The sequence below is a fragment of the Onychostoma macrolepis genome, chromosome 10 (assembly GCF_012432095.1).
Source record: "Onychostoma macrolepis isolate SWU-2019 chromosome 10, ASM1243209v1, whole genome shotgun sequence".
In the NCBI taxonomy this organism is placed as follows: Eukaryota; Metazoa; Chordata; class Actinopteri; order Cypriniformes; family Cyprinidae; genus Onychostoma; species Onychostoma macrolepis.
The window spans coordinates 22044480-22067207 of NC_081164.1; the positions used below are offsets into that span (position 1 = coordinate 22044480).

Here is a 22728-nt window from a genome sequence, read left to right on the forward strand (position 1 = left end):
TAAATAACATAATTAACTGTATAAAATATAAATTTTATATAATTATTTATATTATTAATATAATTATGTAAAATTGATAATTATGTTTTATTTTTCAAGTACACTTTTTATCTGATGTTGTCATCTTAATATTCTTATTTCATGCTTTTTAAGATCTCTTACAAAAGCCAAAAATAAAAAGAGCAAAAATCTGAAATCCTGCTGTATTAAATTTATAATTTACTAATTTATACTATACTACTAATTATAATTTACCAATTAATAATTTACCTGATTTTATTTAAAAATTCTCATAAAATCAACAAAAATAAATCTTAATAACAAGTCTTAATAAACATCTTGATACGTAATATTTCATATGTACCTATTTTGAGTGAATATTTCATTATAAGTAAAGAAGAAGAAAACTACATGGCCCTTTATGCTATATAAAACAGATCGCGTAGGCTATTGGTGAATTCATAAACTAATTTTCATGTAAAGTATAGCACCGTCCAGCCCATCAAATTACAGACTTTATTGTCTATTGTCAGTGGGTTTTTGTGGGGGACAGTCATGTCTCCCAACTCCTGTCGCAGTGCTTGCGCATGCGCACACATCCTCGCCCAGCCGAGCCGAACGCGGCCGAAGAAAGCCGATGCCAAACGGTCGGCGGTGCACTATTTGGCAGGAAGGCTTCGCGCACAGCGCCAGCGGCGCCAGGCAGCGGAGCACTATATGGCAGCGGAGGAGGGGAGGGCAAGAGCTCGGCCGCATTCGGGGCCGCCTGCGCTCATCAAACGCTGCTCATTGAACACACAGTGAGGCAGAGCTGGAGTGGAAATACTTTTTATGCCGCAATATGCGTGAATTTCTAAAATAAACCCGGGGTAAGCGAGCATCCATGCCACAAATGCCACATTTATGCATTGCACTTGAATAAAAAAGCGAAATGCGACAAGATTGAGCTCAGAGCTGCAGTGGAGGGAGTGAAGGGGGTTTTGGGGCGACGCTTGATCCAGACGTTTCTGTTGAAAATGTGTTTCTTGTGCTTCCTTTGTTTCTGCTGCGGGATTGTAAATAAGAGCTTGAGCCAAAATGGCGGCTGGAGCCGTTGAGCTGCGTCGAGCTATGAGCTATTGCACTGCGTTTAGTTACACACTTTTATCATTTAACGCTCTTTTATGTCTTTCTGTCCCTCTTGGATGATGTGTATGCAGTCGTAGCATATAGAATAAGATACCTGGCTGCGTTGGTGGTGAATATGTAGCGTTTAATGAAGAGAGTTAGCGAGATGGAGTCAGTTAGCCAGACAGATTTGAATGTTTCTAATGACAAATTGCGATTTTTGTGTTCACAGAACGCGCACTTATTGCTCTCTTCTGCCTTGTTTTGATCGTTAAATGGCTAAATGCGGTCTGTATGCAATGCAATGCTTTCTTTAGTCCTCCATGTTAGCTGGTATCTCTCTGTAATGCCTTTTCTCTTCAAAAAGGATGCTTTTGTACACATGCAAGCTGTTTTTCATGTGTGTGTATTTGATCGTTTTCACTAAAACTAGACAACTTGCAGTGCTGCTTGTCATCTTGCCTGTTAATGGCAGTACTGAAATCCAATCTGGCCAACTGATCTCACTGCATTGTTGAAGGTTCTGGCCAATTTGAAATGTAAGGTCTTGAATTCATTAGTCTCATCTGATGCTCAGTGATCAGGTTGCATTGAGAAAGTCTGCTAAATTTCCATGAGGAACAATGACATGAATCATTCTGGGGGTTTGTTTGGAAGGGGGCGGCGGTTCATTTGTATTTCATGACAGTCTGCTGAAGAGTTTTGTAGGGCACCTCTGGAGGATTAATTGATCAATTAGGCTTGTAAAGGAGAGATTACAGCAGAAAAACAGCCACTGCAGTGGGCTTGATTTAAACCTTTATTTAGCTTCTGAATTGTACTATTTCTGTGGACCAACCACTCCAAATAAAGCGAAACAATCATAATGCATGTATAATTTTATTCATATATCTTGTCCTCCTGTACTCTTTACATATCCTTACGGCTCTAAAACTATCTTTTTCTTTTTGTATCCTTTTTTTGGTTTCAATTGGTCAGTACCACGTTATGAATACTGTTCAATAACACCATTTTTCTGCATCATTGAGCTGTAAATTCCCTTGCTTTAATTGCATTCAGTATTGTCAGACACTGTCATTATAGCAGCCACTGACCAACATTTGATACAGCTCAGTACTTTTGCCTCTACAGCCAAAATATATTAGATTCTCATACGCTGGAAAATGCATTTATTGCATATACGGAATTGCTCCATCATCCATGCGCAGGTCTTTAACGCAACACCATCGAGTTATAGCCACAATTTTGACAGCATTGGAGATCCATCATCATGAGTGTAGGTTTATGTAAAATATAGTTAACTTCAGCCGCAATATATTAGCCAGGGGAAAAGTGTAGGCCAAGAACATGTCTGGGTCTAGTTTCACCTCAGAAAATAAGAAATATTTTGCATAAAGGAAAAACATTGCAGTTTTACCCTAGATTTTAATGTGGAAACAAAGAACATATAGCATATTTGTGCATTATGATGGTATTTGTGTTGCCTTTAATTGATTAAATTGATGTTGCGTTGAAGTAAATCAGTGTAAAATATTTAGAGTAAGAACCTAAAGAGAACCGCCATTGAAAATAATTACAAAAATATACTTGTGTGGATACATTTGTAAGAAGAAGAAAAAAAATTAACTTCTTAATTTTTAAAATGAATCTTAATTTTCTTAATACTAAATTTTTAAATTCTTGTATGTTGGGCTGAAATGTCTGTGTTTTTGTCAATTTCACCCAAGGTTATGAAAATATAACAGGAGAAACTGAAATAAGAGTTGGTTTGAAAGGTGCATGAGGGATATTTTAAATATATTGAGGACACACACTTCAAATACTCGGGTCAAGTGACTTAATAACTTTGGCATCATCTCAACATCTTTATCTAAAAGTAACAAGGCAGGATGCCATAGAAAAGGAGGACTGACCTTGAGTTAATGTCCCTGTCTAGCTCGTTATTTTCATGGCAGTTACAGACTGTAAAATTGAAAATGGAAGCAGTATTATTTGAGTCCAGCTGTGTTGGAAAATAGCAATAAATGCATGTTCTGGTGTATTTTTATGCATTTTACGCATTTTTAAACAAAAATTGCAGTTGGATTGCACTAGGTCATGTTCATGTGCAATGGACTGTTTTATAAAACATGTTATGGTTTTGATTCAGTTGGACGGTCTGGTAGAATAAATGAGTTTGCCGTCGTCTGGCCGGCTGACGTGGTGTAAGGAAGCCCCGAGCTCCCTGCGCTTGTAGCTTACTCCTGTTGTGTTGTATAACGGCATCTGCTTGGCTTCCTGAATAATGCAAGTCTCGTGTCATGGCTCATCTGCTCTGCTTTCTTTGGTATTTTGAGTGTTGGGACATCAGATGGGTGCAATTTTTAATGAATGCTGATTTGCAAAGCATAAACCTTTACATGGAGTTGAAATTTCATCAACAGTCACATATGAGCCTATTTAACATGTTTTTTTTTTTTGTTTTGTTTTACATTTCAGGATTCAACTTTTCAAGTATTAAGTTATTGTCTGAAATATATTTCACAGGAATAGTTCATCCAAAAATGAGTATTCTGTCATTGTTTACTCACCTTCATGTCGTTCCAAACCCGAATGACTTTCTTTTGTTCTGTGGAACATAAAAGAAGATATTTTGAAGAATGTTGGCCAGCAAACAGTTTGGGTTTCCATTGACTTCCATTGCATGGACGAAGAATACAACGAAAAAAATATCTTGTTTACCAACATTCTTCATGAAGCTTGTTCTCCTCAACTACAAAGTGCTTTGAAAAATGCATGTAATTTGACACTTGTGGCTCATTAACATGAAGGGTCTTCATTATAATTGAATTGATAATTAAAATTTGACTATTTGCATTCCCTGAGTATTTTATGAACGTCTAAGGCAAGACACCACAGGTGAATAGAAATGGAAAATAAAAATTAACTAATAGATATAACCATACTTGCATTAAGAATGGCAAACATTTTTGAATTACAAAAGGTTTCTGAAACGTTATGTTTAAATATGCAAACAGGGCATTATATATTTGAATGTGCACTAATTTGAATAGATCTGAACGCTGGATAAAGCCAGGTTCAAAATTCTTGTTTGATTTTGCTGAAATATTAAAAGTTAAAGGTTTTTAAAGAGAGGGTTTTGGATTTCTCTTTTTATCACTCTATAAATCAGAAAATACTGTCAACGGCCATGTACATGTACAAATACAATTTCACAATATTTTAGGAATAACATGTTATATAGGCTAAATCAGTGTGAATGAACAAACCCCTCTATAAAAACCTTCAGAATATACAGGTGCATCTCAATAAATTAGAATGTTGTGGAAAAGTTGATTTATTTCAGTAATTTAACTCAAATTGTGAAACTCGTGTATTAAATAAATTCAATGCACACAGAAGTATTTTAAGTCTTTGGTTCTTTTAATTGTGATGATTTTGACTCGCATTTAACAAAAACCCACCAGTGGCAGTTTGTTTATATATATATATATATATATATATATATATATATAATATAACATTTTGGGGGGTGTTTTCTGAAATAACACATTATAAAAAAGATAAACATTATAAATTATTGGTTTATCACATTATAAAAAGATAAACCAATATCTCAGAATTGACCAGTGCATGAAAAATGTTTTTGCTTAGTGTCTTGCCTTAGGGATAGTTCACCTAAAAATAAAAATTATCATCTTTTTTTTGTGTGTGTGTGTGTTCAACATAAAGAAAGTCATAGAGGTTGAATAACTTAAGGGAGTGAGTAAATGATGACACAATTAAAATGTTTGGGTGAACTATCCATTCAATGTCAACATAATCACGTTTGACCCCATTTTCCATGTTTTTTTTACATTTTAGGATCCAACTTAGTATTTATTAATATTTCACTTAAGCTTCATAAAGTTTTTCTCCTCAACCATAAATGACATGTAATTTGGCTCTTGTGGCTCATTAACATTAAAGCTTCTTCACTCTCATTCAATTAAAATGTGACCGTTTATGTTGCCAAAGCGTCTTCTAAACGTTTAGCTGACGTACCTGTGTTTTTTAGGTTGCTGGAGCCCTTCTGAAGGAGGTGTGGATCAGTACCCATCTGCGCGGGCCCTGAGAGGGCGACCCGTCAGACGGGCATCGGGCGAGCGCGTTACATGCCAGCGTTTTTTCTTTTATTTTGACTGCCCCTTTTAGGTTGAATCCCCCTCTCCCCTGATACTCTTTCATTCATCAGAAAGAGTAGACGATATTTTCACCCTAGTGCGGCAGCCAGGCTGCTCCCCCACACACAGATGAATGAAGACCCCATTCGGGAAGAACGCAGCCCAGAGATCCAGAGCTGATGCAGGTTAGAGCAGCCCTTTGATTACTGATGAGCCCTCTGAAGATCATCGTCTGAAATGTCTTTTTAATATTAACCATGTTTGCTGTGTCTGTGATTGAAGGGCATGCTGGTGTCTCTGCAAATATGATGAAGAAAAAGAATTCTCATAAGTAAGTTTTCCTTTGATTTTGTTTGCGAATCTTAATTATTTACGTAATATTATGCTCATAATATAGCAGTGAATTTAATAATAATTTTATTTTCTTGTTTTAATGTAGATTATATTATTAATATTTTTTAAATCTGCAGTCATAGAAATCATAATAAATATTTATGCATTTAATAATTATCATTTCTAGAGTTAAATATTAGGTACAGCTTTTTGTGTGTGTGTTTTAGGGCTAAACGTGTGAATATGAATTAAACTATTTATAATATTATATTACATTATACTAATATTATAAAATGTTTTGTTCATATTGATCGTAATAAATATAACACTTCTGAATATAATAATTACCATAGTTAAATTTTAAGATAATGTGTTTTATTTGATTATTTATTTTATTGTATTATTTTAAATGTTAAAATATTTTCTCTTTGTTTTGGACGAGATCTATACGAATATCCCAACCAGTACCATATGGATAAAGTGTTGTTTTTTTTGTTGTTGTTGTTGTTGTTGAAACGATGCCCTTCACCTTGAAACTGATTCAGAATTCAGCGTCTGGGGAATGTAAATGCTCTATTTTCAGAGCGATGTTAATGCTACTGTTGATAATCTGACAGGAAACACAAAAGCAGTGTAGGCCCCACCAAAGCAGTGGCTCAGCCGCGGAGGAACATCGTGGGCTGTCGGATCCAGCACATCTGGAAGGAGGGCAGTGGCGCGGCGTCGCAGTGGAAAGGCACTGTTTTAGACCAGGTGCCCGTCAACCCCTCACTCTACCTGATCAAATACGACGGCTTCGACTGCGTCTACGGCCTGGAGCTGCATAAAGACGAGAGGGTGCAGGGACTCGAGGTCCTGCCAGACAGACTCGGTACCTGCTTTACTTCATTCACTGACAGCAGACATACTGTAGAAAGGAGAGCAAACCAGTGTCATCGAGCTGCATCGTTAGTGACTCTCAATGCAGCTGGCCAACATTTTGTTATTCAATTATATTCATATTTTTAAAATGTTGCCCTCAAATTGCTCATAATTAAGATAACATTTATAGATTTAATAATAATTTTCAGACTGGGCTGAATGTGTGAATGTGAATTTTATTATTATTGTATAAATATATATTTTTTTAAGTTACAGTTATTGAATTAATTTAATAATTATAATTCTCAGAGTTAAATATTAGGTGAAGCATAATTTTTCTGATTGTGTTTTAGGGCTGAATGTGAGAATATACATTATAAAAAAGTTATAAATATTTTTTTAAATGTTGCACTCATTGCTCAATAAATATAACGTATGAATTTAAAAATGATAATTTTCAGATTTAATAGGTGAAGCAGTTTTTTGCTGAATGTGTGAATATTTAATTATTATTATAGTAATTGTTTTTAAATATTGCATTCATTGCTCATAATAAAAATATTAAGAATTTAATTATAATTTTTTATAATTAAAAATGATTAATCAATATTTGTTTTAGGGCTAAATGTGTGAATATTAATTAAACTTATATTTTATTAATAGTTTTTAAAATGTTGCACTCATGCAGCTCTTTAAATGAAACCTTTATTTTACTTAATTTACTAAGTGAAATATTAGCTTTGTTTTAGGGCTGACTGTGTGAATATGAATATAATTATATTAATATTTTTTAAATGTTGCACTCATTGCCCATAGCATTTGTGAATTTAATAATTATAGTTTTTATAGTTAAATATTAGGTAATTATTATTAATATTATGTTAATATATTTTTTTAAATGTTGCACTCCTATTGATCATAATAAATATTCTTAAACACAAGCAAATAACAAAAATCCTTCAATTATATTACATTCTGATTCATCATCAAGCAAACTCTTCTTGTTCAGTTAAATACATTGTGGTGTTGAATTAAAGTATAAAATAAAGCACAATAAATCTGAAGCATCTCTGTTGGACTTCTCTGAACATGACTCATCTTCATGCACAGCTATAAATCATAAATCAGGAGTGAATTATTGGACTCAGATTTCCTGCTGCGGATGATGTTTCCGGTCCTGCAACTCACACTCATGTTGTCCTGTGTATTTTTCAGCCTCAACGCGCATCAGCGATGCTCACCTGGCCGACACCATGATCGGCAAAGCCGTGGAGCACATGTTCGAGACGGAGGACGGCACAAAGAACGAGTGGAGGGGAATGGTTCTGGCCCGGGCGCCCATCATGAACACGTGGTTCTACATCACATACGAGAAAGACCCGGTGCTCTACATGTATCAGCTGCTCGACGACTATAAAGACGGAGATCTGAGGATCATGCCAGACTCCAGTGAGTGTCTTCAGTGCTCCTTTTGCAATAATGTGTTTAAACTGTGCTAACTGCTCTTTACATTTGTCTTCTGTAGTGGACTGTTAGTAGCAGTGATAGACCAATATAGGTTTTCATTTATTTTTATGCTCTTTTTGTCAGCAAGGATGCATTAAATGGATCAAAAGTGACAGTAAAGACATTTATAATGTCACAAATGACGTCTACTTCAAATAAATGCTGTTCTTTTGAACTTTCTATTCATCAAAGAATCCTGAAAAATATGAAGCAGCACAATGTTTTCAACACTGATAATAATCAGAAATGTTTCTTGAGCAGCAAATCAGCATATTAGAATGATTTCTGAAGGATCATGTGACGCTGAAGACTGGAGTAATGAATATTTCACAATATTACAGTTTTTACTGTATTTAAAAAAAATGCAGCCTGGATGAGCAGAAGAGACTTTAAAATCTTGCCAGCCACAAACTTTCATATGCTCATTTTGTAGTAATATTGTAATTATTAACTGTAAATATTTTATATTATGTATGTATAGTATAATAGTGTATTATTATATAATATTTAATAATATTGTGTGTGTGTGTGTGTATATATATATATATATATACTAAACTAAAATATTATATAAAGTTATTATTGTACAATTAAATATTAATATTTATTTAGCTTATAATTTTATTTATTATAATTACGATTACTATAATTTTAATCTCCTTTCTTCTCAGAATTACATGTTTATATCAGAATTATGAGTTTTAAAACTTTTTTGGACATTGTAGAAGCTTGTTTTCTCCAAGGGATGGTAATTAAAACTTTTTATCTTACAAATTAGTCTTTTCTCTCACATTTCTACAAAAAATAAAAAAAAGTCAGAATTTATAACTTGTTTTTTCTGAGTTTTTATTGAGCAATTTTGGCTAGAATTGCAAGGGGAAAAAAGACAGAATTGTGCGATTTAAAATGTAAACGCTACCATCCCTTGTCAGAAACAAGCCTTTGTAACATTTAACAGAATATCGAGCCAAAAAATATTTTTAATTGAAATTATTAACTGACAAGGCTTTTGGTAGATTTTTTTTTCTTTCTTTTTTTTTTTCTTTTTCTGAAAAGAAAATGCAATTACATTTCTACTATTTTTATTTTATTCATTTTATGTAACTTATTTTCAGTGTGTAATGGGATGTGCAGTTAAATGAGTCATTTTTATCATTCAAATAGTCATGTCTGCAGAGGTGGTTAGAGTACCCAAAAACTGTACTCGAGTAAAAGTACACACACACAGCCATTCAAAAGATTTGTAATTTTTTTTAATGTAATTTATTTAAGTGATGCAAATCAGAATTTTTATCAGCCTTTATGCCTTCAGTGTCACGTAATCCTTCAGAAATCATATGTTGATTTATTATCAATGCTGTTCTTTTTAGCTTTTTATTCATCAAAGAATCTTGAACAAAATGTCACAGGTTCCAAAAAATATTAAGCAGCAAAACTGTTTCCAACACTGGTAATAAATCAATATATTAGAATGATTTCTGAAGGATCATATGTCTCTAAAAACTGATGTAACAGCTGATGAAAATTGATTTGCATCACTGAATTAAATTATATTTTAAAGTATATTAATTATATACATATCCTCTGACACAGAGAAGAGTGAAAACTCCTCACATGACTGCTACCGAACATCTGAACATAACGAAACAAATGCACTAACGCGGGTTTGGCAGGTGTTCATTTCATACTCTGTGACAGCTTATTTAATGTATAGAATTATGTACATTGTATTTAATGTATAAGGTACACGTATAACAAACTGGTAATGTCATAGTGGTATCGTGTACTGTAATCGAATGTAGCCTATCTATACCTGTGGAACCGTAGACTGCACACACGGTGTTCATCTAACAGGCTAAAGATCTTCATAGCTAGCAAACAATAGCCTTTGCGGATTGCTTTCAATTGACTGTAGATCCAAAGCCACGTCTTCAACGCTCTTGATGTTACAACTCTGAGTGAGAACCGCTTCAGACGACTTCAGGGAACTGAACACATCATTCAAACTGATTTGCGAACCAATTCACTGGTCTGCCAACTGGTTTGATCAAGCCTTTGAACAGTATTGACTCAAAAGAATGAATCATTCACGAATGGGCATTGCTCATTGCCCAGAGAAAAGTAGACAGCGCGTTTGGAATAAATTGAAGCATTTTTAACTTTAACGAGAGGAGCGTTGCCCACAGTAACGAAGTAAAAGTACCGTTTTTTCACTAAAAATGTACGTGAGTAAAAGTACCCATCTTTAAATATACTCAAAGTATTAGTTACCTTTACTCAAGTACAATGTGACTCGTTACTACCCATCTCTGCATGTCTGTCTCTACTAATGATGGTTCACATGTGTTTCAGACGACTCGCCCCCAGCGGAGCGTGAGCCCGGAGAGGTGGTAGACAGCCTCGTGGGGAAGCAGGTGGAATACGCCAAAGAGGACGGCTCTAAACGAACTGGCATGGTTATCCATCAGGTGGAGGCCAAGCCCTCGGTCTACTTCATCAAGTTTGATGACGACTTTCACATTTACGTCTATGACCTGGTGAAAACATCGTAAGGCGCAGCATGAGACGAGGAGAGGGGGAGGAGTTTCACGTAACCATGTGATCCACACAAACGTTTTTTGCCAAAAGTTCTCTCGGAACATTTCTCGTAACATCTTTTGGAAATGGAACGCTGGATATTTCGGTGGATTACCGCTAGTCAAGTGTCTCTTATCGTTGTAGGATGAACGGACATCACATCCCCCGACATACACGTAGCTTCATATTTCAGAGGTTCGTCTCGAGCATTTCCCATTCCTGTTGGTTGTTATGAAGATCTTCGTTGGGAAAATCCCGTCTGGCCATTCTGGGACGTTAAAGTGTTCATCTGTTGGACTGTTACAGCTCCGTCTTGGGTTAAAAATTCAAGCTAGCGGCGTGCGCCGATCCTGGGGAAACGGTTTAAATGTAACGCGCGAGGCATTTATCCTTTCAGACGTCAGAAACGCGGCGGTCCGTGAAGAATGGGGAGCGTTCGGGACGTCCTAAACCTCATAAAAGTGCCAGGAGGTGGAGGGCGGGAGAATATGTCTGTAAATAAGACATCTTTCTGTCCTTGACATCTTTGAGTCGGTTGCCAGATGTTTCTTGTTTTATCCCTCCGTCTTCTGGTTCTCGCCAGAATTGCGCACACGAGCTCTGCTGTCAATGAAACGTAGGCATTTGTGGCGTGAAACCCTACCGTTTTGTTTTTATGTATTTTGTTTTCTTCTTTTTTATTATATATAAATATAAATATATATATATGTATCATTACCACGAGTAAACGCTAATGCAGCTTTTATTATTTTAAGCACTAAATTTCGAGAGTTGTTTTCCTCCCTTGTTTGTTTTCAATGAATGAAAAAAATTTTGCATTTCATATTTGGAACGTTGATTTAACATTGGTCTAACGTTGATATAACGTTTATTTCACTTAATTTACTTAATGGGCTTCTTAAAATGTACAAAATGCCCACTAATTGTATCATATTGCATAGTGTGGACATTTCCTCTTGGTGTAGATTAATGGGTTTATTGTGTCTTAGCACATGATTTTGGCTCTTTGGCACTAAAAATTGTACGGTTACCCAATGACCCGAAGTATTTAGAGATGTTACACAATACTAATCGCACAAAGTGTTTAATCCCGTACCGGTTCGGAAATGCTGATGCAATAACGAAGAAAGTATTCAGGAATTTCTTTGCACCCCGTGACTTTTGCATTGTTTTTGTTTCATCAGCCTTGGGGAGATTCTCTGTCGCTTTGCCTCTCTGCGAGCCTAAACGTCTGTGCCTCGATATTGACTTCACTGTTTTTTTTTTTTTTGTTGTTTGTTTTGTTTTTTTAAATGTGTGTTTTGTCTGAAGGTTTGTGTGTTCCCATTAGACTTGTACGAAATGACCCGAAGGCCCCCTCCGAGGAATGTTACGTTGTTTGAAGAAGTCCTCACAGATGCATGTTTTGCATTGTTTTGTGCTGCTTTCGGTTACGGCATTCCTGTTTTCACACTTACATGAAGCGTTTCTCTTGTTCTCAAGCCGCTGTCTACTGCATTTGATGCACAACACTAAAAGGGTGACACGAAGAAATGCACAGGTCAGATTTCACTCCAAAATCAAATGAAAAACATTATATGATCGAAATAAAAATTTTGCATTTCTTTCCAAGACATTTAAGTACATTTTTCTTCAAATTGTCATTACCTAATGCAAAAATACATTAGTGCAAAGCAACAAAAAAAAAGTGCAAAGTAATACTGTAAACACCCTGTCTAGGCATTCTTTTCATTTTTTTTTTTACTATTATCACAAAATATTATGCATAGTATTTTTTTTTTTTTGACGTTTTCAGATATATACATAACTGTTAATTCTGTAAAAAAAAAAAAAAAAAGAGCTTTAAAAAATGAGACGTTTAAGACACACACACACACACCCATTATATGCATATAACTTTTCTTATGATCTTGTGGTGAAATGTGAGCTGGACATTTCCCGATGCTTTTTTCGTAAGCTTCACCCAGTAAAGTGCGTAAAGATATATTCGTGATTCTCCATGTTTTGCCCCGGAAACCTTAATGCGGGCGACCCGCTCGGCCTACCAAATAAAGCAGCGGCCCAAACGCAGAGGTCAAGCTTCGTCCCGGGACCGTTGATCTACTTTTCCTTTCCAAACAAGAGCTAGGTGACTTTTGCGAGGCGTCCCTCACCGCGGCTACATGAGCTCACCGTCGCTAGAGTCGTGTCTTATCCAGTGGACAACGGACGTGTCAATATGCAAACGGATCCCCTCAGAAAGACATACTCATGGGATTGGCCTTTTACATGTACCTACTGTAGTATTGTACTGTGTTTTGATGTCAGGTCGACGTGGGAAATTTCAAAAAGAAAAAAAACGACGAAAACTAGACCGTTCTTTTTGCATGATATGAGTAGAGTTGTTATCGTATGTTAGTGTGATGCATGTGTACCTGTCTTTTTATTTCGGCTATTCGTTCCCTAAATGAAAGTTTCCGTTTATTGTGTTGCTAATTGTGATGTTTCTGTTCTGGTTTTTGAATCCATTTCTAAGTAAAAAGAAACGTTAAACTAAGTATTTTATTTTCTGCTATGCTCTATAAGAACAAACGCACTGGTGTTGTGTGGCGTGCCAATCCAAGGCAAGGAACCAGTGTTAAAAACAGCATTTGAGGGATCATATCCTTGTGACACAGTTCTGCTACAGGACAAACTTACTACGTTTCTATGAAGAGTGCCATATTTAACAAAGAAACAGGCCTTATGCGACGAAATTGGGACGAAATCACATATGTTGAGCGGGCTAATGTGTGCATGTATTGAATATCGCATATCTAATTCAAGCGTGTAGATATAGAATTAGAGCAAACGCACACTTTAAACTACGCAGAGAGAATTGAACGTATGGTCCCTTTAAGATGCTGTTGCTCTTTAATTACTTTGTATAAAAAAAGTGAAAAGATCGACAAAAATGCAGTGCAATTTGATGATTGTTGCAGATACATGTATAGTTCAAATTTCATGTTCTTTCACATATAGGTAAATGGCTTCTATTGGACCGAATCAGTTTTTTTTTTTTTTTTTTTAACATGTAGATAGTTCATTTTATTTTCATTTAAGTATAAACACATTTTAAAACCTGTTACTTAATTCATTAAGTAATTTTTATAATTATTATGTAAGTCTATCCTTATAAGATTAAAAAAAGTTAATGTGAATGTGTGTGTCTGAATCTTTATCTGAATGACTGCCTCTTTATGCCGTTTAATGTTTGGAAAAATTGAGAAAAGTCAGAAAAAGTATTCAAGCTAAATTAAACAAATAAACTGAACGTTTAGTTTTTTTCTTATAAAAATAAAATAACATTTAAAAAGTCAAATTTAAATTGGGTTTTGCACCTCAAAATTTGTAAATGTAAAGTCTAAATTATATTATCCTTAAAATAATTTATTGGAAAATACAAGCTCTATTTAAATGGTTAAAGAAACGTTGCGACTCTCAGAATTGTATTATTAAAGTAATGGTACCTTTTGATAGAGGGATGGCATGAAACCGATTGATTCTAAGGAATTTTCAACCTCTAAGAAAATGGTGGCTTTACCTTCTGTTTCCTGTCAGGTTTGGGTGTCCGCTCAGCAGGAGGACCCGTCTCTGAAGTCTTTATTTGATGCTATTTTGTCTCCAGATGTAGCAGAAAGTTCCACAAATGGGTACTTTATTGAAAATGAGGTACTGTTGCGGAAGTCGATGTGTAATGGTGAGGAGGGTTTGGGTGAACCCATTATACAGATAGTAGTGCCTGCTTCTTTACGAAGTACTGTCTTGGAGTCTGTTCATGGTGGGGTGTCTGGTCATTTGGGGGTTAATAAGACCTACCAGCATTTGCTGCAGTATTTTTACTGGCCTCGTATTAAGGGTGACGTAAGACAGTATATAAAGACTTTTCCAACATTGAAGTCTGCACCTTAATATCCCATATCTGTTATGGAACAGCCATTTCAACATCTCTTAGTGGATTGTGTGGGGCCGTTACCACCTTCAAAATCGGGTAACGTATATCTATTGACAGTGATGTGTCAAAGTACTCTATATCCTGCAGCCTATCCTATGCGTTCACTTACTACATGATCTGCTGTAAAGGCGTTGTCCCAGTTTATATCTATTTTTGGAATTCCAAAAAGGGACAAATTTTACATCTAATATGTTTCAAGAGGTTTTGAAACAGCTGGGCATCAGACACAACAGGTCAAGTGCATATCATGCGGAAAGTCAGGGCGCTTTAGAGCGTTTTCACCAGACTTTATAGTCTTTGTTAAGGGCATATTGCACTGAGTTGAAGGGTGATTGGGAGGAAGGTTTGCCATGGATGTTGTTGGCTGCACGTGAAGTTATCCAGGAGAGTTTGGGGTTAAGTCCTAATCAGTGACCTCGTGTACGGGGGCCAGTGGCAGTTCTGTGTGATGGTGCTTTACCAGAGGAGCCACCACTGAGTTCGATCCAATATGTGCAGGGTTTTCGACGACGGTTAATTTTACCTGGGAAGAGCTCAGAAAAAGATGCTGGTTCGACCGTAAGTCAGAAGTTCGTATGTTTAGTCCAGGAGATCAGGTGTTAGCTTTACTTCCTTTACCTAGTTCTCCTTTTTGTGCAAAATTTTCAGGTCCTTACACTGTACTTCGACAAGTGTCTGATCAAAATTATGTTCTTTCCACTCCTGACCGTAGGAAGTCCACTCAGTTGTGTCACTTGAACTTATTGAAACCTTTCAATGCTTGTATTGTTACCCCTAAGCTTACGTGTTCTCCAGTTGCTGTAGCCAGTGTGGCTCTAACATGTGGACAGGATGTGAAAGCACCAGATGATATAATATTACGACCTCATCTAAAAAACTCAGAAACCATGACAAATTTAGAGGGATTGCTTAAACATTTATCTTGCGAACAACGTTCCGAGTTTTTCAGATGTCCCTTCTCGTACCAATCTTATTGAACACGATATTGACGTAGGAAATGCCAAGCCTGGTCGTCAACGTTTCTATCGTGTGTCATTGGATAAACGTAAGAAATTGGAATCTGAAATCAACTACATGCTTGAAAACAACATAGCAAAGACTTCCTTTTCGGACTGGGCCTCGCCATGCTTGTTGGTAGGAAAACCCGATGGTACTCAGCGTTTCTGCACAGATTGCAGACGTGTGAATGCTTTTAACTAAGCCGGACTCATACCCATTGCCTAGAATTGAAGATTGTGTAGATCAAATTGGATCCGCTAATTTCGTTAGTAAATTTGATTTGCTTAAGGGATATTGGCAGGTGCCTCTGACCACACGTGCACAGGAGATTTCATCTTTTATAACACCTTTTGGCCTGTTTTCTTATTCTGTAATGAGTTTTGGCCTGAGAAATGCTCCCTCTACATTTCAGCGTTTAATGAACAAAGTGACTGCTGGATTAGAAGGTTGTGTAGTGTACCATGACAACGTGGTTGTCTATGATGATGCATGGGAGCAACACCTAAACCGTATCAGGGCATTGTTTAAGCATTTGTCTGCTGCCAATCTCACAGTTAATCTGGCAAAATGTAAGTTTGCCAGAGCTACTGTGACCTATTTTTGAGCAAGGTTGTAGGTATGGGAAAGGTGCGACCTGTATGTTCTAAAGTTACAGCTATTGATAACTTCCAACGCCCCAAACTAAACGTGAATTGATGAGATTTTTGGGAATGGCTGGGTACTATAGCCAAATTGTTCTTCCGTTGTGGCCCCTTTGACTGATTTGTTGCGAGCAAAGGCAAAATTTGTGTGGACACCTAGGTGTGAACATGCCTTTGAGAATGTCAAGCGATTGCTTATGTCTTCCCCTGTTTTAACAGCTCCTCAACTGGATAAACCATTTAAAGTAGATGCCAGTCAGGTTGGAGCGGGAGCGGTTCTGTAGCAGGCTGATGAGGGTGGAATAAATCGCTCTATTAGTTATTTCTCACGGAGGTTCAACTCATGTCAGTTTAATTATTCTGTTATTGAGAAGGAGGCTCTAGCGTTGATTTGGGCACTGCAGCATTTTGAGGTTTATTTGTCTGCTCGGACTATGCCAATAGTGGTATATACTGACCATAACCCTCTTACATTTCTTCACTCTTTGCAGAATCCCAACCAGCGTCTTATTCGGTGGTCTCTCTTTTTACAGCCTTATGCTCTGGAGATTCATCATTTGAAGGGCAGGGACAATGTGATAGTTGATGCGCTATCCATGTGATGAAAAATAAATCTTTCGACCACTTTAGCCCCTGATCTTTATTCTTATTGGTTTATTTCCTAAAATTTTGTTTCTTTCCAGGCTCCAGGAGATGACTGGGTTTGAAACCAAAGAGGTGTCTGGAGACTGTGAGCGTGGTAATGGAAATAGGTACTAAACATTTAACTTTGGTGAGGTTATTGTTTGTGGTAGAGTCCTTTAGCCTCTCGCTTTTAAAAAGGGGAGGTGTTACGGGTTTTGTTTTGGTTCTGTTGTTGTTCTCTTCTATTTTTATAGGTTAATTGGATCCACCTATTATCAATCACAAACTGGATATTTAAGAGATCTGGATCCTTTGTGAAGAGGCTCCTGCATTTGAGCTTGGCTGGACCTTTTGCCATTTTGTCAATTTTAGTTTAATTCTGTTAATTATGTGATTCTTTATTATTGTTAATTTTTTCTTTTTGAACCCCTAAGTTAATAAATATCTGATATTTGGACTCAGAACCCTCTGTATTTTGTTGCTTCCTTGAGCCTGGATGTATTAATAATTAACGTTACCTGAGATTATTGTTAATAATTGGTGAATCCGGGCATCTGCTGAACAGCACGTTCACTTCAGTTTATGTAGGCTACTTAATTTCTGTTTTTTCAATAAGGAATTCATTCTAGTTAGGAATGGCAAGCGCTGATTGGTTGACTCAGCTGTCCATCACACGGAGCAGACGAATCGTACCACGACGTACCCTTATCTTATGAATATTAATTACGTAGCTTTTACGTTGCTCGGCAACCTTCCCTGAGCGTCTACTGCTTACCTAATTTATATTCATGAGCTAAACCATCTGACCAGCGTCTGTATTCCAACGCCGCTGTCAGCAAATCAGTAGTCGAACGTTACGGTGCGTCATTAATATTCATGAGCCGAACTCACCAAGATAGGAAGCGATTTGTAAATACGAGCGACGCTGTCAAAGGACTCGCTAGAGTGCGCAGTGAACATTGAGTAGAGCTGTTTTCCACACTTTATGAGACTTGAACAGTAAGTTAGGCACTTTATTCAGGTGGACAGAAACTACTGAGCGATGGTCGAGGTGTTTGCAGGCCGAACTCTGGTGAATAAAGAAGGAGATCTGGTGGATCCAGAGGAAGCGCTCAGGAATAAAGTGGTTGGTCTGTATTTCTCGGCCGGATGGTGTCCGCCGTGTCGAGACTTCACCCCGCTGCTGTGTGATTTCTACACCGAGCTGGTGGAGGAGAGCGAGCCTCCTGCCCAGTTTGAGATAGTCTTCATATCCTCGGATAAATCCACAGAAGACATGGTGGAGTATTATCATGACATGCACGGGGACTGGCTGGCTCTGCCCTGGACGGATCCCTATAAACAGTGAGTTGCATTGCGTTTGAATGCATGCAAGAATTATTGTGAATCTGCCACAGTAACCTTCATTACAGCTTTCAGTCTGTCCTTGATAAGAGGTTTAATACACACACACACACACACAGAGTGAGTTGGAGGATTATGTTATAAATAGACAGTCTGTGTAGTTTCTCTGCACGTGTGTGACATTTTATTGTTAATCAGGTTATGGTAATATGGGAATATCAGGGAATTTTAAAAATGTGATTTTCAAGCCTGAAAAAGTCATTGGAAAAAAAGCTTAGTCTATTTAATAAATTACTATAGCATATAAAATAAATAGCTGTAATTATGCTCGAGTCTAAAATGTTATTCATTTTTCTGTGAAATTATTTTGTAATTATTTATCAAATTTAATCCGACCTAGTTAAAATTCATTGAGCAAAAGGTGTAGAACTCCATCTACGTGTTGGCTAAATCTTCTATAATTGTTTTACATGCAGCTTTTATGATTTCATGTTAAATTGAAACACTGCAAAGTAGACTTGTTGATCTGTCTACCCATCTATAGATATATAATATATATAAAAATGCTATTATTACTTCATATTGAAATATGAATATCATTATAAATAAAAAAAAATTTTTGTAAAAATTATTCTATTTTCTATGTAAATATAATGGAAAACATGACTCTTTTTATATATTTTAAATTGGCAACAATTTCTGTTCGGTCGGTTATGGTTACTTTGATTTCCTTTTTTTGCATTTCGATTTTATTGTACTTTTATTTAACTTTTTATTACATTATACATTTTAAATTTAAAAATATATAAATTTTATATATACAAATTGCAATATATTACTATATATTTGTTTATCAATATAAATAAACATGTCATTATTCTATTTATTTTTGGAAAAACAGCATGGAAACCTTAAATCATGATTTCGTATGCTAATTTATATATATAAAAATTGCAATTTATTGCTATATATTGTAATATCAGTCAATATAAATAAAAATTATTATTGTTAATAATTTTGAAAAACAGCATGGATTATTTTTTATCTTAAATCAGCAGCTTGTTGATTTGTCAAAATATTTCCTTTTCTTTTTTTTAACCCCCTTTTTGTACTGTATTTGACTATTTTTACAATTTATTGCATTAAACATTTTTAATTTCCAACAATTTCTGTTTGGTTTGATTTCCTCTTATTTTTAGCTAGACGTTTTGTACTGTATTTGACCATTTTGCTTTATTGCATTGTAGGTTTTAAAATGGCAACAACTTCTGTTTGGTCACAGTTATGTTGATTTGAAATAAATCACATATAAATCTGTTTAAAAAAAAAACAATTATATGATGTTAGATTGTTATATGTAAACTAGCTATGAAGCTTAACTGTGTTGTCAGTTGTGTGATTTGAAGTTCTTTTGTTTGTGATGTTGATGTGTTTTTTGCTGTTTTACCAGCGAACTGAAGAAGAGATACAACATCACAGCCGTACCAAAGCTGGTCATCGTGAAGGAGAATGGTCAGGTGATCACAGACAAAGGCCGAAAGCAGATCCGGGACCAGGGTCTGGCGTGTTTCCGGAGCTGGCTGGAGGTGGCCGAGATCTTCCAGAACTTTAAAGGCTGAGAATCACGTGGAGCTTCCAATGAATTCACAAGGGCTGCTGAAACCAACATTTTACCTGCAGAAAAGAGCCAGAACATTTTTATGCAATTGTGTGCAAGAGCTTTAAACGTGTCTTTTCAGGTCAACAACCCGCACAACTAGTCAAAAGTTATTTAATACAGTTTTACTATTATTTTTAAATAATGTGGTAGCGAGCAGATGTGTCCAAACTTTTGACTGGTGGTGTCTTTAAAGGAATAGTTCACCCAAAAAAAAAAAAAAACAGCTGAACATTTACACAACCTCAGACCATCCAAGATGTAGATGAGTTTGTTTCTTCATCAGATTTGGAGAAATGTAGCATTGTGGATTATTGTGATGTTTTTATCAGCTGTTTGGACTCTCATTCTGACGGCACCCATTCACTGCAGAGGATCCATTGCTGAGGAATTGATGGAATGCTACATTTCTCCAAATCTAATGAAGAAACAAACTCTACATCTACATCTTGGATGGTTAATTTTCATGTTTTCAGAACGCTTTTGCTACTTATTTTTTGTACGGCTGCTTTTATAAGAATCTGTTTATTTATATAAATATGTTCTCGTTGATGTATGAATCTATGCATATTCTCTCATGTAACTTGAAGAATAGCAGATGTTTACTGGTTTTGTTGTTATGGTACATCTAAATGCTTCATATTCCTCTGTGTCTCATTAAAACTCACAGATTGTCCTTCGAGAGTCTTTTTCCACAGCACTCAGTTCCCCATCCGTATCTGTTTTGCTTTCAGTTGCAAAACACACGCTGAACCCATTCCTTCAGTATGTCAACACCGATCCGACTAATGAGGTAATATTGTGCGGAGAAATGAGCTGTGGGATTATGATTGCTCATATCTCAACTGTACTACAACTATACCTGATTAAGCAAAGTGTTTGATTTAAGATACGACATTAAGATGAGAATACATGCTATTTCAGGTAATAAAACTACTAATGTAGTGAATAATAATATATTATAGGCTACCTGTGTTTTAGAACATGCTCCCCATTAAAAATTTATTTTATTACTTTAAGTAATTTAATTGTATTTTACTTTTTCTTTTGCACTATAGAAACAAATGATTTGTGATATGCGATCCAATTGGAGCGCTTCAAAACAGTGAATCATTTTGCGAAGCAATGGTTTATAACAGAGTTTCAAAAAGTTCAGTTTTACCCATCACTACAGGTGCTGGTCATATAATTAGAATATCATCAAAAAGTTGATTTATTTCACTAATTCCATTCAAAAAGTGAAACTTGAATATTATATTCATTCATTATACACAGACTGATATATTTCAAATGTTTATTTCTTTTAATTTTGATGATTATAACTGACAACTAAGGAAAATCCCAAATTCAGGATCTCAGAAAATTAGAATATTGTGAAAAGGTTCAATATTGAAGACACCTGGTGCCACACTCTAATCAGCTAATTAACTCAAAACACCTGCAAAGGCCTTTAAATGGTCTCTCAATCTAGTTCTGTAGGCTACACAATCATGGGGAAGACTGCTGACTTGACAGTTGTCCAAAAGATGACCATTGACACGTTGCACAAGGAGGGCAAGACACAAAAGGTCATTGCAAAAGAGGCTGGCTGTTCACAGAGCTCTGTGTCCAAGCACATTAATAGAGAGGCGAAGGGAAGGAAAAGATGTGGTAGAAAAAAGTGTACAAGCAATAGGGATAACCGCACCCTGGAGAGGATTGTGAAACAAAACCCATTCAAAAATGTGGGGGAGATTCACAAAGAGTGGACTGCAGCTGGAGTCAGTGCTTCAAGAACCACTACGCACAGACGTATGCAAGACATGGGTTTCAGCTGTCGCATTCCTTGTGTCAAGCCACTCTTGAACAACAGACAGCGTCAGAAGCGTCTCGCCTGGGCTAAAGACAAGAAGGACTGGACTGCTGCTGAGTGGTCCAAAGTTATCTTCTCTGATGAAAGTAAATTTTGCATTTCCTTTGGAAATCAGGGTCCCAGAGTCTGGAGGAAGAGAGGAGAGGCACACAATCCATGTTGCTTGAGGTCCAGTGTAAAGTTTCCACAGTCAGTGATGGTTTGGGGTGCCATGTCATCTGCTGGTGTTGGTCCACTGTGTTTTCTGAGGTTCAAGGTCAACGCAGCCATATACCAGGAAGTTTTAGAGCACTTCAACTATGTATTGAGTGCTGTACATGCTCATACTTTTCATGTTCATACTTTTCAGATTTCTAAAAATCCTTTCTTTGTATTGGTCTTAAGTAATATTCTAATTTTCTGAGATCCTGAATTTGGGATTTTCCTTAGTTGTCAGTTATAATCATCAAAATTAAAAGAAAAAACATTTGAAATATATCAGTCTGTGTGTAATGAATGAATATAATATACAAGTTTCACTTTTTGAATGGAATTAGTGAAATAAATCAACTTTTTGATGATATTCTAATTATATGACCAGCACCTGTATTTTTTGAAAATCATTACTAGTGATGTTGAAATTCGAAAATGAATGGCTCTTTGGAACTGTTTTTTGATAGTGAATCGATTGAAATTACTTAAAAATGAATCGATTTGTCTGTTTCTCCACTTTTCGCTCCTTCAACAATGTTTAAACAACACCGTCGGTACTGCTTAGCTCACTAGTTTTATGAGATTAATTGAAATAAGCAAAAAAAAGTTTACAAATAAAATATGCATATTTCCAGGGCTCGAATTGAGGATGGGATCCCCCTTGTTGAAAAAAAATGACCAAAAGCATCTCCTCTGTAAAATCTCCCTTACCATCCCCTTTAGATTAGTATGTTGGGTATTATGTAGGCCTAAAACTTGTCCTACGAATGAAATATTAATATTCTCTACAAATAATAATTTACAAACTAAATAACAGCGATTGGCCAATCAGAACTCCATATTAAGGAGCTGCGCACAAGCTCTTGCCTGTTTTCATCATGTTTCTCACAAAATGGTGC

General features: G+C 36.1%; 2 protein-coding genes across 2 annotated transcripts; both read left to right on the plus strand.

Annotated features, from left to right (window-relative positions):
- Positions 1-695: 695 nt before the first annotated feature.
- LOC131547876 (spindlin-Z) lies at positions 696-13083 on the plus strand. Its single transcript, XM_058788632.1, has 6 exons — positions 696-869; positions 5165-5455; positions 5553-5601; positions 6221-6474; positions 7680-7913; positions 10323-13083. The coding sequence occupies exons 2-6, from the start codon at positions 5404-5406 to the stop codon at positions 10520-10522; spliced, it is 789 nt and encodes a 262-aa protein (XP_058644615.1). The 5' UTR covers positions 696-869; positions 5165-5403; the 3' UTR covers positions 10523-13083.
- Positions 13084-17563: 4480 nt separating this feature from the next.
- On the plus strand, positions 17564-20461 carry nxnl2 (nucleoredoxin like 2). The gene is made up of 2 exons (XM_058788634.1): positions 17564-18128; positions 19579-20461. Exons 1-2 carry the CDS (start codon positions 17827-17829, stop codon positions 19745-19747), a joined length of 471 nt encoding a protein of 156 aa, XP_058644617.1. The 5' UTR covers positions 17564-17826; the 3' UTR covers positions 19748-20461.
- The last annotated feature ends 2267 nt before the right edge of the window (positions 20462-22728 follow it).

Coding starts and splice junctions, on each gene's coding strand:
- LOC131547876 (XM_058788632.1), top strand. CDS start 5,404: ATGAAGACCCCATTCGGGAAGAACGCAGCCCAGAGATCCAGAGCTGAT. Junction 5,602..6,220: donor AAGAAAAAGAATTCTCATAA/GTAAGTTTTCCT, acceptor ATAATCTGACAG/GAAACACAAAAGCAGTGTAG. Junction 6,475..7,679: donor GGTCCTGCCAGACAGACTCG/GTACCTGCTTTA, acceptor TGTATTTTTCAG/CCTCAACGCGCATCAGCGAT.
- nxnl2 (XM_058788634.1), top strand. CDS start 17,827: ATGGTCGAGGTGTTTGCAGGCCGAACTCTGGTGAATAAAGAAGGAGAT. Junction 18,129..19,578: donor TGGACGGATCCCTATAAACA/GTGAGTTGCATT, acceptor CTGTTTTACCAG/CGAACTGAAGAAGAGATACA.